The sequence below is a fragment of the Xenopus laevis genome, chromosome 1L (genome assembly GCF_017654675.1).
Source record: "Xenopus laevis strain J_2021 chromosome 1L, Xenopus_laevis_v10.1, whole genome shotgun sequence".
In the NCBI taxonomy this organism is placed as follows: Eukaryota; Metazoa; Chordata; class Amphibia; order Anura; family Pipidae; genus Xenopus; species Xenopus laevis.
Window position 1 is genome coordinate 218,157,379 of NC_054371.1, and position 18,496 is coordinate 218,175,874.

Genomic DNA, 18,496 nt, shown 5'->3' on the forward strand with positions numbered 1-18,496 from the left:
TTAATGTTGTACATAGGGGTGTTTAGTCTTCCTTTTATTCTAGGTTCAGTTCAGGATTTGGCCTTTTTCAGAAGGATTCAGATTCCGCTGAATCCTTTTGCCTGGCCGAACCGAATCTGAATCCTAATTTGCATATGCAAATTAGGGGCGCAAAGGGAAACCACGTGATTTTTTGTCACAAAAGAAGGAAGTAAAAAAATGTTCCCCTTCCCATCCCTAATTAGCATATGCAAATTAGGTATTCGGCTGAACTTTTGTGAAGGATTCGAGGGTTCGGCTGAATCCAAAATAGTGGATTCGGCACATCCCTATTTTATTCTTACATACAGGCTGCAGGAAGCTTTTCTCTACTGGCTTATTCTGAGCCCAAGCCCCACCCCACACCACTGTTAAAAGACCACACAGGCATCAGCGCTAAGAACGGTAAATCCCGCCCCTACACACAAGTTATAAAAAGCCATAGATGGTCTGGGCCCCCCCTACAAGTTAAAAAAACATTGGCGCCAGGGCTCCCCATTAAAGTTTTTAAAAAATCATTGGTGGTCAGGGCCCCCCATAAGTAAAAAAAAAAATTGGGGCCCCAGAGAATATTTATTTTTAAAAAAAACATTGGTGGCAGGGGCCTATAGAGTATTAAAATAATACACTGGTGGCTAGGGTTTTAATAACATTTAAAAATGTTTCTTGGCTTTGGGTCTTTCCGTGGCTTCGAGACTTCAAATTTTGCTCCTTTCGTGGCTTCGGCTCTTTTCGTGGCTTGGGGTCTTTTTGTGGCTTCAGGACTTCAACTTCGGCTCCTTTCGCGGCTTCGGTCTTTTTGCGGCTTCAGGACTTCAACTTTGGCTCCTTTTATGGCCTTGGGACTTCAACTTTGGCTCCTTTCTTGGCTTCGTTTTTTTGTGGCTTGGGACTCTTCGTTGCTTTGGGACTTCGGCTCTTCGGGACTTTGGCAGATCGGCACAGCTTCGGAGCTGTCAAAGGGGGCCTGGCTATTTCAAAAGGTGCAGCACAACTGGGCCCCCCTTTGGACCCAACTCAAATTTCTTTAACCAGCCTCACCATTTGGGAACCTATGTTCTAAGGTGAAACAGGCTTAAACTCCTTATAAAACCTGCTTCTGTGATTTGCTTCTCCCAGAATTCTCAGTTTGGAGAAATATTTTACAGTAGCCAATCAGGACATACTGTTGGCAAATGACAATGACTCCTCTGTCTATTCATTTCAGATATGGTGCTGGTCTTGTCCTAATGGGTCAGCTCTATTAAAAATGGCTTCACTGCCAAAAGACGTGGACGACGTGGCTCTGCAACATCAAAGAACATTTTTGGATCGGTTTGTATTGTCTGTCTGTGTTTATATCACATGTAGTGAATCCTCAGTTTTACACTCTCATTTTAGGTTTTCCCTCATTTTACACCATTTTTTTGTGGTCCCACCAATATATATATATTTTCCTGATTTTACATTTTCCCAGATTTTACACCATATTTTTCTATTCCCCTGAAAAATGTTAAATGGGAGTTCTATTGTATGTCTAGGAAGGTTTTTATTCATCCTGGTTGTGAAATATATTATCTAGAAATGATAAGCTTAAAGCAACTGGACTTTGAGTAATCTTGAAAATGTCTCACCATTCATCTGAGTGTGTTGTTATATGTTTTCAACATTGATCAAAGTCCAGTCGCTGTCTGTCTATCCGCCTGTTTGTTTATCTATTATTTGTTCATCTAGTCCAGTTCACCTAAATGTAAGTCAATCAGCTTCTCCTTGCAGTCTTTAAAGGGATACTGTCATGGGAAAATGTGTTTTTTTTCAAAACGTACCAGTTAATAGTGCTGCTCCAGCAGACTTCTGCACTGGAATCCAATTCTCAAAAAAGCAAACTGATTTTTGTTATATTCAATTTTGAAATCTGACATGGGGCTAGACATATTGTCAGTTTCCCAGCTGCCCCAGTCATGTGACTTGTGCCTGCACTTTAGGATGGAACTACATTCTGGCAGGCTGTTATTTCTCAGGGGCACAAATCTCAAGGTAGCCTTTTTTGATTTTTGTTCGATTTGTGCCCCTGAGGAAGACCCTTAAGGTCGAAACGGGTTGGGCTCACCTTCTTACTTTATTATTATTTTTTGTTTATTATTTGTTTTTTGGAATAAATGTACTTATTTTTCTTTAAATTGGGAGTGCTATCCATTACTTTGAATTCTTCCAAATTTTTCTGGAGACCCTTATGGGGATTCACCTATGGATAGCTCAATCTAAGGGTGTGCACCTTCTCTTTTCATTTTCCAACTTGCAGTACAGCAGTAAAGAGTGACTGTCTGTTTGCTCTTTTGAAAAATGGATTTCAGTGCAGAATTCTGCTGGTGCAGCACTATTTACTGATGCGTTTTGAAAAAAATATGTTTTCCCATGACAGTATCCCTTCGCTATTTTTACTTTCTTTGAACTAAAAATATATTTTAGGATGTATTTAAAGGGATTCTGTCATGATTTTAGAGTGTAGTTTTTATTTCTAAATTACACTGCAAATAATTAACTCTACCATGTAAAATTTAATTCCTAACCCAAAAAGTGTGTTTTTTTTAGTTGTAATATTGTTGTGTAGGCGCCATCTCAGGTCATTTTGCCTGTACATGTGCTTCAAAAAGAGACAGTGCTGCACTATGGAACTGCTTTTTGGCAGGCTGTTGTTTCTCCTACTCAATGTAACTGAAGGAGTTGCAGTGGGACCTGTATTTTTACTATTGAGTGCTGTTCTTGTATGTACCAGGCAGTTGCTATCTGGTTGCCTTCCCATTGTTCTGTTGTTAGGCTGCTAGTAGTGGTGAAGGGAGGGGGTGATATCACTCCAACTTGCAGTGCAGCAGTAAAGAATGACTGAAGTTTATCAGAGCACAAGTCACATGACTGGATGTACATGGGAAACTGACAAAAAAATGTCTAGCCCCATGTCAGATTTCAAAATGAAATATAAAAAAATCAGTTTGCTCTTTTGAGAAATGGATTTCAGTGCAGAATTCTGCTGGAGCAGCACTATTAACTGATGTGTTTTGAAAAAAACATGTTTTCCCCATGACAGTATTCCTTTAAACACAAGCTTGTGTCTTTTATCTAGACACCATTTTTTGCACTTTATTCTTGAAGAATAAAACTGAATAAGTCAGTCCAGGAACAGAGGGATGTATCTGTATTTATTTTTTCTATGCTATACACAGAAAGAGCAAGTTAATGTATTAACCCCAATTTCCTCCAAATCCAGTGTGGAAAAGACCCTTCACCTACCCCCTTATGAGGAAGTAAGAATAGAAGACCTGACCACCAGCCTGCCGTCATTATCAGAAGTGCAGATTGCCTACTGCCGATTTAAGCAGCTCTTTCTGATCGGTAAGACTAAAAACAATACATTGCGCTACAGCGTTGTTCATATTTTTCCCACCTAGGAGCCCCAAAGCAGTTTGAAGCCCAGCTTGGAGGCTCAAGAATACTAAATTGGTCTTCGACTGTAAATACTCATGGCCCAGTTTGAACATGAAAAATGTGGGTTGGCATAGGAATTATGCATGTCTCTATGAATACAGGTCTTAAGGTGGCCATAGATGCACCAATAATATTTTATGAAACTGATTTTCATACGATAATCGGTGCGTGTATTTGAGCAGACCGATATGGAGAGAAGACTTGGATATTGATTGGCTCTTCAGTCTGGCCTGCCAGAAAATTTTGGTCCGGTACCTTCAAAGACACCCAAACATCGGCCATTGTTATTGCTGAATCGTCAAAGGTAGAATTCTATTGTTTCTACCTGTTTATCTGACGATTCAGCTCTACACGTGTGTATTGAAATGAACTATGGAAAGATCTTTTCCAGGAAAGATCGTAATTGTAATGTCTATGGCCACCATTAGTGTCAAATAAGATTCTCTGACTCCCTTGAGCTTGCCACCTTCTCCTGCCTTTGTATGATGTCACTTCCAGTTTTATGACCGTGTCACTTCCTGTCTATAAAGACATTGCATCCAGTTTTATGGTGATTAACCAATCCGGTTGCAAGGAGAGAAGAGAATAATTTGCTGCCCAACATATTCTTGTAAATAAGGTTATAAATGACTGACTGATACCGTTTTTTGTGTATTTTGTAACATAATATTCTCATAAATCACATAATTTACATGCATTTTGCATTGTTTTATACTCAAATTTATACTGATATTTTTTGTGGGTGGGTAAGTCCTCCTTAAAGAGGTTATTCACCTTTGAGTTAACTTTTATTATGATGTAGAGAGTGATATTCTGAGACAATTTGCAATTGGTTTTATTTTTTTATTATGTGTGTTTTTTAGTTATTTAGCTTTTTATTCAGCAGCTCTCCAGTTTGCACTTTCAGCAATCTGGTTGCTAAGGTCCAAATTACCCTAGCAAACATGCATTGATTTGAATAAGAGACTGGAATATGAATAGGAGAGGGACTTATTAGAAAGATGAGTAATAAAAAGTAGCAATAACAATACATTTGTAGCCTTACAGAGCATTTGTTTTCTTGATGGGGTCAGTGACCCCCATTTGAAAGCTGGAAAGAGTCGGAAGAAGAAGGCAAATAAATTTAAAAAACATAAAAAATAAGTAATGAACACCAGTTGAAAAGTTGCTTACAATTAACCATTCTATAACATAATAAATGTCAATGTAAAGATGAACCATCCCTTTAACTAACGACTAATCTACAGCAGGATGCAGCTTTGTCAGGGCTGCACTTCCTCATCCGTTGCCTCAACAACAGTTTATTTCCTAAAATGACTAAGTGATTCAGAATTAGCTTTGTTGTTTCCGGATACTAGTTACAGCGCAGGGTTTTTGTATTTTACTAATGAATCCGTTTCAATAGGGGAGGAAATCGCGCTCAGTCCCATGTTATAATAACATTTCTTTATGTGAGAGTGGGACTTGTCTGAGGTTTTCTGCCGGCATACCACACAGCAGAACAACATACACACCTTTGACCACTAAATGAAAGCTATAATTCAGCTCCTAGTTATATGAATAAATACAGGTGGTTATAAGAGGAATGTCCCGTTCCCATGATTAGCCATCCTTCACAATCTACTGCTTGTTTTTAGGAATGTAAATGAAAGAGAAAATCCCACAAAAAGAATATTTTTCTCTGGTTAAAGGGATACTGTCATGGTAAAACATGTTTTTTTCAAAACTCATCAGTTAATAGTGCTGCTCCAGCAGAATTCTGCACTAAAATCTGTTTCTCAAAAGAGCAAACATATTTTTTTATATTTAATTTTGAAATCTGACATGGAGCTAGACATTTTGTCAATTTCCCAGCTGCCCCCAGTCATGTGACTTGTGCTCTGATAAACTTCAGTCACCCTTTACTGCAAGTTGGAGTGATATCACCCCCTGCTGCCTGGTAGATCTAAGAACAGCACTCAATAGTAAAATCCAGGTCCCACTGTGACACATTCAGTTACATTGAGTAGGAAATCAACAGCCTGTCAGAAAGCAGTTCCATCCTAAAGTGCTGGCTCTTTCTGAAAGCACATGACCAGGCAAAATGAACTGAGATCAGGGCCGGGCCAAGGTATTTTGGCACCCTAGGCAAGGGCTTGAATCAGTGCCCCCCCACTCGGTCCTGCATTACCTTTTCCCACCTTACCATTCATATTGCCCCATGTACCTGTGCCAACGGCAGTCAATCCCTCAAATTGCCCCCAAGCCCTGAATCTGTACCTTGTCAGCATAAGCCAAAACATTCATCATATTGGCCCTAATTTGTACCTGTGCCAGCAGGAGCCAAAAATCCATTATATTGCCCCAAACATTTGTGTACTTGTGCCAGCAGCCACCATATTGCTCCATATACCTGAGCCAGCAGCAGCCAATCCCTCATAGTGTCCCCAATCTGATCCTGTGCCAGCAGCAGCCAGAAAATCCACAATATTGCCCCCAAATATGTACTTGTGCCAGCAGCAGCCAAAAAATCCATCATATTGCCCCAAATCATCTGTTTACCTGTACAAGCAGATGTGTACCCGTGCCAGCAGCTGCCAGCAGGAAGGTGGGGAGTGCTTCTGCCTGCAGTACGAATCATGGGCAAGAGGGGGTTGGAACAGGCGGTTTATAAATATTAAAACTAAAAAAATACGCTTGCTGGTTCAGGAATGAAATTTTATATTGCAGAGGGAATTATTTGCAGTGTAAACAGTGTAATTTAGAAATAAAAACGACACCATACATATCATGACAGGCAGGCCTGGATTGGTAATGTGTTTGTTCGGGCAAATGCCCGAGGGGGCACTCTACCCTGCGTTTAATTGGGCTGCCCACTGACTGATCTGATGCGGCGCTTGCTGCACTTGTCTGCGTAACCTGTAGGCAACTGAACCGGGTGCCATGTCAGGGGACCGCAGCATTGGTGGATCAGTGGGTGGCTTTAAACTCTCTGCTCAGTGATTGCTTGCTTTTACTGGCTCAGGCTTGTGGTGTGCACGTCTATCTATGGAATCCTGTAAGAGAGGCGCACACAAGCAGCACAAAGCACGCGTCTGACTCAGGAGAAGGAGGCATTTACAGATCACTGTACGGCCGCGCTCCCACTGAACCACCAATGCTGCTCGACCAGTATAACCTACAAATAAATTAGAGGGAAAAGAGAAAATGACACTAGTGTGTGTGCGTGTTGGGGGAGGTATGGAGATTCTTGGGGAGAATAAGTCTCTCTCTGTGTGTGTGTATTTGTGTGTGTGTATTTGTGTGTGTGTCTGTGTGTGTGTGTATGTCTCTGTGTGTCTGTGTATTTGTGTGTGTCTCTGTGTGTGTCTCTGTGTGTGTGTCTGTGCATTTTTGTGTGTGTGTCTGTGAGTGTTTACATATGGGCTGCTTTGCTTTTTTTTGCCTGGGCTGCTTTTTGGTCCAAGTCCGGCTCTGATGACAGAATCCCTTTAAGGGAAACGGCACATGGGGTGATCTTGGGTGTTTTTGCTAATGTGGGTTTTTTCCTCATTGTCCGTGCCTGCCATTGAGAATCTCTTGAAATAAATAAATGTATTTTTTGAATTAAAAAAAAAAATTGCTCAGCCTCTTCCATGGATTTCCATAGGGGGGGGTGTATGTTGCTGGGCTGGTTGGCGGAAGTGACATCACCACTCACATCGCGAGACGTCACTTCTGCGACGGTCGTGCATGTGACGTCACGTGTGTCTAGCGTTGCCACATTTTCTGGAAAAATATACCGGCCTTCCTATATTCTTATATTTTTTTCCTATAGCATTGGCATCAAGCATCATTTTTACGACCAGGCCGGTAAAATACCAGGCAAGTGGCAACCCTACGAGCGTCATGTAGGGGCCATGTTTATGTCCGGTGCCTAGGGCAGCATCAGACCTAAATACAGTCCTGGCCATAAGGGGATTATGTTTAGTCTGGTGCAAGACTCTCTATGCACCCCTGCCAGTAATCCATCCCATGTGTTTAATGCAGTTTGATCCAAGCTTCAGACACTGCAACTACAGCAACAGCCAATGTAAAAGGCCACATTGCAGGCTCTGCGAGGATCTCTTCCAGGGCGGGTTTAGCAGGTTGATTCACAAGTTCTCAAGCAGACAAACCGGATCTGTATCCTTTGTCACAATCTTGTGACCGTAGAACTGTGCCGTCTCAGTAACAAACAGGTTTTGTTTCATTGATGCTTGAGCTGTGTAACACATGCTGCGTTGTCTCACTAAACTTTCTGTACTAGTACTGCTCCCACAGTCAGTCGCCTCCCACAATCGGCATTACTAATCCCAGGGTTTTGGCAAGATATAAAGTTGTATTGTGAACCTTTTTTTTAGTTGTGACTCTGTTTTGCTTTTCCACAGAAAATTCAACAGACTTTTGGGACACTGATTTAAAATGGTTCTCCTCACTGGACACCTCGAACTGGATGGAAATTATAAGGTGCGTCTATTAGATATTAGATTATATTAGTGTTTCTGCAAGTTGCATATAAATCAGAATTGCTTAAAGGGGTTGTTCACCTTTCAACACTTTTTTCAGTTCAGTTGGTTTCAGATTCAGATTGTTCTCCTGAAATAAAGACTTTTTCCAGTTACTTTTTCTGGGAGGAGGGTCGTCGACCCTGTAACTCAGGGATCTCCAACCTTTTAAACCCGTGAGCAACATTCAGAAGTAAAAGGAGTTGGGGAGCAACACTAGCATGAAAAATGTTCTTGGGGTGCCAAATAAGGGCTGTGATTGGCCATTTAGTACCCCTATGTGGATTGTCAACCTACATTGAGGCTCTGTTTGGCAGTTTGCCTGGTTTTTATACAACCAAAACTTTCCTCCAAGCCTGGAATTCAAAAATAAGCTCCTGCTTTGAGGCCACTGGGAGCAACATCCAAGGGGTTGGAGAGCAAGATGTTGCTCACGAGCTACTGGTTGGGGATCACTGTAACTGTTCAAAATGAATACATTAGTTGATACATTTCTTGTCTTTGTCCCTGCTGAGCATAATCTGGGTTTCATTACAGGCAGCTGTTAGACTTGATACAATAGTTGCTGATACTCCAGAGATGCTGCTGAAACATGTCAATTAAATGTTGCAAAATTGTAACGGTTTAGAGTCTGCACCTGAATTACTGAGCTGCCAGACTCAAACACCATAGACATGAAGATTCCAATTTAGGGTCAGGGCACACAGTCAGATTTCGGGAGATTAGTTGCCCGGCGACAAATCACCTCTTCTTCGGGGTGACTAATCTCCCCAAACTTTTTAAAATGAAAATCGCCAACGGGAAGACACTGGGAGCGATTTGTTTTCAGAAGTCGCCGGAAGTTGCCTCACGAGGAAACTTTGGGCGACTTCGGAAAATTAATCGCTCATAGTGCCTTCCCGCCGGCGATTTTCATTATAGCCAGAGGAAGACAGTTCAGGGAGATTAGTCGCCCCAATGAAGAGGAGATTTTGGAAAGACGCTGAAAAAAATAAAAAATGGAGAGAAAAAAGTTTATTTCTGCTGAACAATCTGAAAACAATTGAACTGAAAAAAGTGTTTGGAAGGTGAACAATCCTATTAAAGGGGTTGTTCACCTTCCTAACACTTTTTTCAATTCAGTTGTTTAGATTGTTCCCCAGAAATACTTTTTTTTTTATCGATTACTTTCCATTATTTATTTTTTTTACTGTTTTTCCAAAATCTAAGTTTAAAGTCCAGTGTCCGCTGGCAGCTCAGTAATTCAGGTGCAGACTCTGAACTGTTACAATTTTGCAACATTTAGTTGATCCATTTCTCAGCAGCATCTCTGGAGTATTAGTAACTATTGTATCAATTCTAACAGCTGCCTGTAATGAAACTCAAGGATTCTGCTCAGCAGGGACACATATAACAAATGTATTAATTAATGTATAATTTTAGAACAGTTTACAGGGTCGGCGACCCCACGGCCGCCATCAGAAATCGCGGGGCCCCATACGGCAACATTTTCTGGGCCCCGCCCTCCCCAGATCCTGCCCCCAAGCCCCACCCCCCCAAAAAAAAATTTGTGGTCAAGGCCCCCCTATATGTTAAAAAAAAATAATTTGTGGTCAGGGCCCCCCTATAAGTTAAAAAAAAAATCATTGGTGGTCAGGGCTCCCTATAAAAATCATTAGTGGTCAGGGGCCCCTATAAGTTAAAAATTAATTAGTAGTCCGGGCCCCCCTATAAATTAAAAAAACAGTGATGACAGGCCCCCATAAAAGTTTGATGGTCAGGGCCCCATAGAATATAATAAAACCATTTGTGGCCAGGGGTTCAATAAACTAAAAAATAAAAACATTGGTGCTCAGTGGAACTTACCTTAGTTTCTTCTTCAGCTTCTTGTTTTCCATTCAAAGTTCCCCCCCCCACTGCTCTCAGTGAGCTACAGAATCGAGTAGGGTGGGCATGTCCCTCCCCAGCTTCTATACTACTGGTTTGCCCTTAAGTCCCGGCAGTTCTACACAGGGATTGGATAGGCTTATCCAATCACCATGCGGCTTTACGAAACTACCAATAGTTTAGAAGCTGGGGAGGGAAAAGACATGTAGAAGAAGCTCCGCCCTCCCCACCCAATTCTACAGCTTCCTGACTTTAGTGGGGGCGGCTGCAGAGTGAGTACATCGGTTGGGCCCCCCTAAAACCCAAAAATCACCGGGCCCGGGACAACTGTCCACCCTGATGGCGGCCCTGGACGACCCCCCCCCCACTCCCAGAGCTGTTTCAGAAGGTGAAAAATGACACTTTACACTTCAATTTGAGAAAAACGGTCACACATAGAAAATAGAAAGTCATTGGAAAAAGTCGTTATTTCTGGTGATCTATCTGAAAACAACTAGTTATTTGAAGGTGAACCACCTCTTTAAGATGGTTGTATTGTATGAAAGCCTGACATGAACGCTCAGTGCTACATCTTGTTACAGGTTTCTGTTATGGAATGATAGCATGTGGAGTTGGCTGAATCCCAAAGAAAGCTTAGTCCTCTTCACAGAAGCACCTTTTGTTCTCCGTTATCCTGCATATCATTCCTCTTCATTCATTTATCACACCCACGTAACACACAGAAACACATTCTACCTATCAATTCCCAGGGCCTAGGACCTGCTTTCCATTTCATTTCCTTATGTCTTAATCCACTCCCTACGGCAGTTATCTTCACCCCAATAGGAAATGGAATTTTAAAGGGGACCCGTCACCCAAAAAAATTATTCAAAATCCTATTTTATCACATTAGTCAAGCAAAATGAACTTTAATTACACTATAGAAATTATTTGAATCTTGTTTCCTTCAGTCTGGGAATTCATAATTATAACAAGCAGGCAGCAGCCATTTTGTGGACACTGTTATTAAGACAAGTCTTGTATCATCTCAGAATCTTCTTTATGCACCAGAATGGGGGAGCTGATGTCCATCCCCATGCCCTGGTTACACAATTAAATGGTGAAGAGAACGGGGGAATGTGTGGAGAGCAGTGACATCTAGGAAATGCTGAATGGAAAGTGAAAGTAATTGCCTAAGGCAAAGAGGAGGGGCAGACAATATTTGATTGACAGCTGAGATTTTTAAATGAGGTTACAACAGCTATGAACACTTTAATAAAAAATATAAATTGGATTTCATGTTCAATTTGAAAAGGACTTTTATTATACAGATTTTTGTGTCTGGGTGACGGGTCCACTTTAATAGTGGCATTTATAGAGAAGTATAGAGAGCCTTGCATATATTAGAATGCTAAAAGGTGAAACAATTACACAGAATAAAAACTTTCTATGTGCATTTTTTAAAGGCTTGAGAAGCAAATAGGGTATAATGATATTCAGTATCTCAGACACTGTGCCATAGCATAGTCCAGGAAATTAAGGGCCACAACTTATACACTTTCCCATATACCTATAGCTCTGTGTATGCACCAGCCCGGTGCACAGTTTTTATGTAAATAATATTTCAAACCAAAACTAGATCCTACCTTTTAAGTGGTTTCATCCTTTTATATGTTCTTCTTTTCTTTATTAAAGGCAGTGCCTAAAGAAATCAGTTGAAGTAATTGAGTACTTGGAGACCCAGAAACAAAATGTGGTTCTAAAAGGTAATGAAAATCACTACATGGTGGGGGGAATTCACAACAGTGAGAGAGCACATTTTTGGAGTAAAAGTGGTAGTAAACTGGTGTAAAATACTTTCTCCATATTCACAAACAGAAATCCACCTGAATTCCGACTCAACCGCCACTTTTCATTTTTTTAGTGGAATAAAGACAGTTTACAGGCACTTTTATGAATTTGTCTTTTACACGACATAAAAATGGTGTAAAAATTACATTTTAAACAACCTTTTATTCCGACAGTTTAAAAAAAAGGAGTAAAGCTCAGTATAACTCGTTCCCATGTGTCAGATCAATTCTAAAATAATCTGCTGTGCTTTGGTCTAGTGCTGTGGTTTGGTTCAGCCAATATTCATTTCACACCTCCTGTAAGTGCCCCTTGGAAATTATTAGCATTTAGAATTAGCATTTTATAGTCAGGGCTAGGGATACACCGAATCCAGGATTCGTTTCTGGATTAGGCCAGGATTCGACCTTTTTCAGCAGGATTCAGATTCGGCCTAATCCTTGTGCCTGTCCGAACCGAATCCAAATTTGCATATACACATTGTGGGGAGGGCAGGATTTCACGTGACTTTTTGTTACAAAACAAAGAAGCTAACCAATTTTTTTTCCACTTTTTCTTTTCCCGCTACTAATTTGCATATGCAAATGAGGATTCGGATTCGGTTCAGTATTTGGCCGAATCTTCCAAGATGGATTCAGGGATTCGGCCAATTCAAAATAGTGGATTCGGGGCAACCCTAGTCAGGGCACAAGTTTCTGTTTAACCCTATAGGTGTAAAAGCCTCATGCAATAAAAATATTGTACAAAAAAAAAGTGTATTTTATATGTAAAACGTTTTTAACTCACACGTCCCTATATTATGAAAAATAGCATTTTTTTGTGTTTAGACCCTTATATCTTATTACAGAAGTGGAATTACACAAACATGTAGGCAGATTTAGAAAGCCCAGAGCTGAAGACAAGAAATTTATTATTTTCCTAGGTAAAATAATCCCCTCCCCTGGAAATTCCAACTTGGTGACAGGTTTAGTAAGGGCTAAAGACAAATTCAAGAAAAGTGTCATTAAAATGTCGTGTGAAAGACAAAATCTGAAAACTGTCTGTTTAAAAGACAAATTCACAATAGTGGAGATAGAGGTTTGTGAATTTGGTGGGACATCCGATATTTTTATCTCCACTTTTATTTTGTCTCAACATCACCACTTTTGTGAATTCCCCCCTTTGTCTTTTGTTCCTACATGTACCTTGGTGAATGTGAATGTAACCGCTAAATGCACAATTAGGGCAGAGACACACCGTCATATTCGGGGAGATTAATCGCCCGGCGGCAAATCTCCTCTTCTTGGGGGCGACTAATCTCCCTGAACTGCCTTTCTCTGCCTTCCCGTCGGCTAGAATGAAAATCGTTGGCGGGATGGCAATCGGAGCGCTTCGTTTTCCAAAAACGCCCAAAGTTTCCTTGTGAAGCAACTTCGGAAACAAAGCACTTTGAGTGCCATCCCGACCCGCACATAACTACTGCAGGAATCCAGGGTCTCCTATTTTACACACAAACGTGAGAAACGGTGGGGCTGTTTCACCCAGTGGCGTAACTACCGGGGGAGCAGGGGGTGCAACTGGGCCAGGGCCTGCACCCCTGTAGGGCCCCCCGGCAGATCGCGTGTGCTGCAGCCGGCTGGAGTCGGCTGCAGCTGCAAAGTAAATGCGCACGGACGAGGGTGGGGGTGCCCGGCCGCACGGCCCACACCGGGGCCCGCCCCCGCCTAGTTCCGTTACTGGATTATTGTTTACTATTTAATTCTTATTTTTGCAGAAGACGGTGCTTCCGACTTCTGTTGTGTTATCTCAAGCCTTGTTCAAATCATGATGGATCCATACTGCCGCACCAAGATTGGCTTCCAGAGCCTTATTCAGAAGGAGTGGGTTATGGGAGGTCACTGCTTTTTGGACCGGTGCAACCATCTACGGAAAAACGAGAATGAGGTATTGTGTGTCTATGTGTTGGTATTTCTTATCAATCTATTCCATGCTGTAATGATGTGTTAGATAATGGCCCGGTATTAGTGAGTGAACATGGAATTATCTCACCTTTCAGGTCCTCAGACATTGTAATACTGTATTTCCCCTTTTCTCTCAATAATTAGAGTGTATTAGAGTATGATCATTAGAAGCTAGCGTTGCCCTGTATTGATTATTCATATTCTGTTTGGGCTTAGTTAAAGGGGAACTATCGCGAAAATGAAAATTTAATATAAACTTCCTCATACTAAAGTAAGACACTTTCTAAATACAAAACATTAAAAATTCTGCATTGTTTCTGAAATAATCAAATTAATCTTCACTATTCCTCTCTCAGCATCTGTTTCCTTTCATTCTGTCTTCATGAAGCAGTTGGGTGTCCAATGAATGATCCAAAATATATTAAAGGAGGGGGAGGGGGAGGGGGAGGGGGTTCCTTTCCTAGCGGATGTATTAGAGTTCACTCAAATAACTGATTCCAGTACAAATAAAATCTAACAAAATAACTGCCTTTTGCACAAATTCTGCATGTAGAGAGACATGATGTCTGGTGATTTTAACAGAGTGAGCTCTTTGTATTTAGTATTGTATTTTAGCTCACTGTATTTAGAAAGTTTCTTATTTCAGTATAAGGAAGCTTATATTAAATTTTCATTATTACGATAGTTGCCCTTTAAACTGGGAAGCATTGTGGCAATGATGGGCTTCTGCACTGCAATTTGATTTAATCTTACTTTTCCCCTCTTTGTTAGGCTCCTGTTTTCCTGGTATTTTTGGACTGCGTGTGGCAGCTGGTCCAGCAGTACCCTCTCGCCTTTGAATTCACAGAGACTTATCTCACCGTTTTGTCGGACAGCATCAATATACCAATTTTTAGTACCTTTTTCTTCAACTCTCCATGGCAAAAGGACACACACAGCTTGGTAAGAATCTAAGCAACATTGATGGATGAATTCCATGCAAGCTATATCTCTGCGTATTTAGGAAGTGGAATCTTCCTACTCTTGGGATGGCACGCCGGGGGTTATTGGCAGCTTGGTGGTAACATCACTCAGGGGCAGGTTTATAAAGGATCGAAGTGAAAATACGAATGGTGAATTATCCAAACTCGATTCAAGTTTCATTAGAATTTTGAGGACCTTTAAGAATTCGAATTCAACTATTCGCGACCTTAAACCTGCCGAATTGCTGTATAAGTCAATGGGAGAGGTCCAGGGATCAATTTGGTGATGTTTGCAGCCTTCCTGACATTCAAGTTTTTTTCAGAGAAGAAAACTCGAATCGAGTTTATAAATTCGATTTGCTTTTCTAGTTTGAATCGAATTCGATTCCAGTGTTCGAGTTGAGAAAATTACACTGTCATGGGAAATTGATTTTTTTTTTTTTTTTTTAATGCATCAGTTAATAGTGCTGCTCCAGCAGAATTCTGCACTGAAATTAATTTCTCAAAAGAGCAAACTGATTTTTTTTATTTAATTTGGAATTCTGACATGGGGCTAGACATATTGTCAGTTTCCCAGCTGCCCCCAGTCATGTGACTTGTGCTCTGATTGTACTCTTTACTGCTTTACTGCAAGTGGGTGTGATGTCACCCCCCCTTGCTTCCCCCCCCCCAGCAGCAGCCTAACAACAGAACAATGGGACGGTAACCAGATAGCAGCTCCCTAACACAAGATAACAGCTGCCGGGTAGATCTAAGAACAACACTCAATAGTAAAATCCAGGTCCCACTGAGACACATTCAGTTACATTGAGTAGGAGAAACAACAGCCTGCCAGAAAGCAGTTCCATCCTAAAGTGCTGGCTCTTTCTGAAAGCACATGACCAGGCAAAATGACCTGAGATGCACCTACACACCAATATTACAACTAAAAAAAATACACTTGCTGTTTCAGGAATGACATTTTATATTGTAGAGTGAATTATTTGCAGTGTAAACAGTGTAATTTCGAATTTATGGGAGTTTTAAAAAACCTCCCAGTGTCATTGCTTTCAAGCAGTAATTGTCTGACCTGTGAACACACCTTAGGTCAGTGAAGGTGCAACTGAAAGTATTGTGTCACCCACCCGCTGAACTGGCAGTTGCCCCTGTGTACCCTTGCCTGAGTATAGAAAGACAGATAATCATTCAGAATTATTGAGCAATAGTCTCCAGTGCACAGGTGAGTTACTCCACATATGGGTCAAATGCCTTGGCAGTGCTTATATATTTATTATTATTATTATTATTATTAACATGTATTTATATAGCGCCAACATATTGCGTAGCACTGTAAAGTAAATGTGATTATACAACTACATCACATGAATTATATACATAGAACATATGGAGTAACAAACATCACAATCAATACAGGTACAAAAGGTGAGGAAGGCCCTATGCATAGGCATACAGTCTAAAGGGAAGGGAGTAATACACAAGGTGTGGGAGTGGGCAAAATCGAAGTAAGTGGGTGAGAAATGTGGTGTTGTATGTGGTGTTGCGTTTGGTAGTTAAGCAGAGTGAGGGTAGGCTTCTCGAAAGAAGTGCGTTTTCAGAGATTTTTTGAAAGCAGAAAGGTTGGGAGAAAGTCGGACAGACCGTGGGAGAGAGTTCCAGAGGAGGGGTGCAGCCCTTCCAAAGTCTTGAATGTGAGCATGTGAGGAGGTAATGAGAGAAGAGTTGAGTAGCAGGTCAGTAGAGGAGCGTAGTAAGCGAATGGGTCAGTATATATAGTTTATATAGTTAAAACACTGTAGTCCCCACTAGTTACTAGTCACTAGCTGCTCCTGATGAATTTAAAGGGGTGGTTCACCCTTAAGTTAACTTTTAATATGCTTTAGAATAGCCAATTCTAAGCAACTTTCTAACTGGTCTTAATTTTTTCTTTTCAATAGTTTTTTAAATTACTTGCCTTAGTCTTCGGACTCTTTTCAGCTTACAGATGGGGGTCACTGACCCCATCTAAAAACAAATGCTCAGTAAGGCTACAAATGTATTGTTATTGCTACTTTTTATTACTCATCTTTCTATTCAGACCCTCTGCTATTCAATGACTACTGGATATGGGAAAAACGTTAAAAAAATTGACGTAAATGTTACTATTCAGTAGTAACCATAGGCACCAATCAGAATTGTGCATTCACTATTAGAAATTAAGCTGTTATGGACATGGATGTCCTGCTTTGTATTCCCTCATTATGCAGTTATTTCAGAAGTCCATTGCTGATCTGTTCTGTTGTGCAGGTATGTGATTCATTATCCGGATACCTGCTATCCAGCATGATCTGATTTACAGAAAGGCCATCTCCCATAGACCAAATTATCAATTTTTTTTAAATGATTTCCTTTTTCTCTGTAATAATACAACAGTAGCTTGTACTTGATCCCAACTAAGATATAATTAATTCTTATTGGAGGCAAAACCAGCCAATTGGGTGTATTTAATGTTTAAATGATTTTCTAGTAGATTTTAGGCATGAAGATCCAAATTACAGAAAAATCTGTTATTTGAAAAACCCCAGATCTCAAGTATTCCGGACATAACACATACTTGTTATATACATATTTATCTCTATAACAATAAATCCTTTCATACATACAGTACATACAGTATATACATACATTAGTCTTACTGCGTTTGACCAGTCAAGAGATAATTGTTGGTTAAAACACTAAGGGGCAGATTTATTAAGGGTTGAATAGTAAACTCGAAATTGAATTTTCGATTTTTTTTTTTGATGTTAAAATTCACACATTCGAATTTTAAACCCCTAATTCAAATGTTTGAATATTCGCCACCTAATATAAACTGGTCCGTTGAACCATTTGAAGATGTTAATTGCTGTTCAAGTTTTTTTCAGAGGAAAATTAGATTTGAGTTTCGTTCGTATTCGATTCGAACACAAAATAGATTTTCGATTGTTCCCAAAACGATCGAATTTTAGACGTTCTCATTTTTTATTTTTATAAATAACCTTCCATTCTAGTTTTTATTAGAGTAAAAAAAAAATTCACATCAGTTCAAAATTGGACCTTTGATAAATCTGCCCATAAATATTACTTGTTATAGTTACACATATTTCTGTGAACCCTGTTTAAAAACGGAATAATGGTACCCTGCCTGATGATACTGGATATGTGTCCTAATCCCGACTTGTACACAGTAAGGGGTACAGCTGAATATGCCTCGTTACTAGAATAAGATATTGTTGGATTTTGGGTGCTATTTAAAAGGACAGGCCATTTAACAAGAGATGTTCTTCTTTACAAAAATCCTTCATGCTCGATACATAAGAATGTACTTATATTTTCCAAAATGTAGCGGTTGCTATGGAGATTGTATAGGAAACCAAAGCTATTAGCCTATAATGAATATTGGGGTAGAGTTTCTTTAAATAATCATTAATCTGCAAAAGCTATTTTTTTTCTTTAACTTTAGGGTGAACACATAGACTTTCCCTTGTAAGTCCATTGCACAAGGGGCTCATTGTTCATCCGGCAGGCGCAGTTGTGTGATTTAGCCAGTGTTTGCTTAAGCAGAGATCGTTTTCTTTTCCATTGATTCAGCAAGGTTTCTGCTGTTTTGGCAGGTAGAAGGAAGACACGGGAAACAAGGCGAGTCTTTGAGATTTTACACCGTCTGGGACTGGTCCGTGCAATTTGAACCAAAGGCGATTTCGTTTTTAAATAACCCTCTGTATGTGGAGAAATCCAAGCTGGAGAAAAATTCCCGTAAAGCTATACGTACCAAGGTATGATATTTCTGCAATTATTATATGCTCAAAAAAAAAACTAATAAAATGAAACCTCAATTTTGCATACCCTATCTTTAAAGTTTTGTCCTCATTCAACACCATTTTTTTGTGGTCCCACCAAT

General features: G+C 40.3%; 1 protein-coding gene across 1 annotated transcript in view; it reads left to right on the forward strand.

Annotated features, from left to right (window-relative positions):
- Positions 1-18,496, forward strand: part of mtmr12.L (myotubularin related protein 12 L homeolog) — a 65,361-nt gene that overhangs the window by 38,637 nt on the left and 8,228 nt on the right. Inside the window, exons 9-15 of the mRNA XM_018266574.2 lie at positions 1,226-1,332; positions 3,263-3,387; positions 7,869-7,947; positions 11,526-11,596; positions 13,432-13,601; positions 14,390-14,560; positions 18,210-18,371. Of these exons, the coding sequence (XP_018122063.1) occupies positions 1,226-1,332; positions 3,263-3,387; positions 7,869-7,947; positions 11,526-11,596; positions 13,432-13,601; positions 14,390-14,560; positions 18,210-18,371 (885 nt within the window). The remainder of the gene's footprint in view (positions 1-1,225; positions 1,333-3,262; positions 3,388-7,868; positions 7,948-11,525; positions 11,597-13,431; positions 13,602-14,389; positions 14,561-18,209; positions 18,372-18,496) is intronic.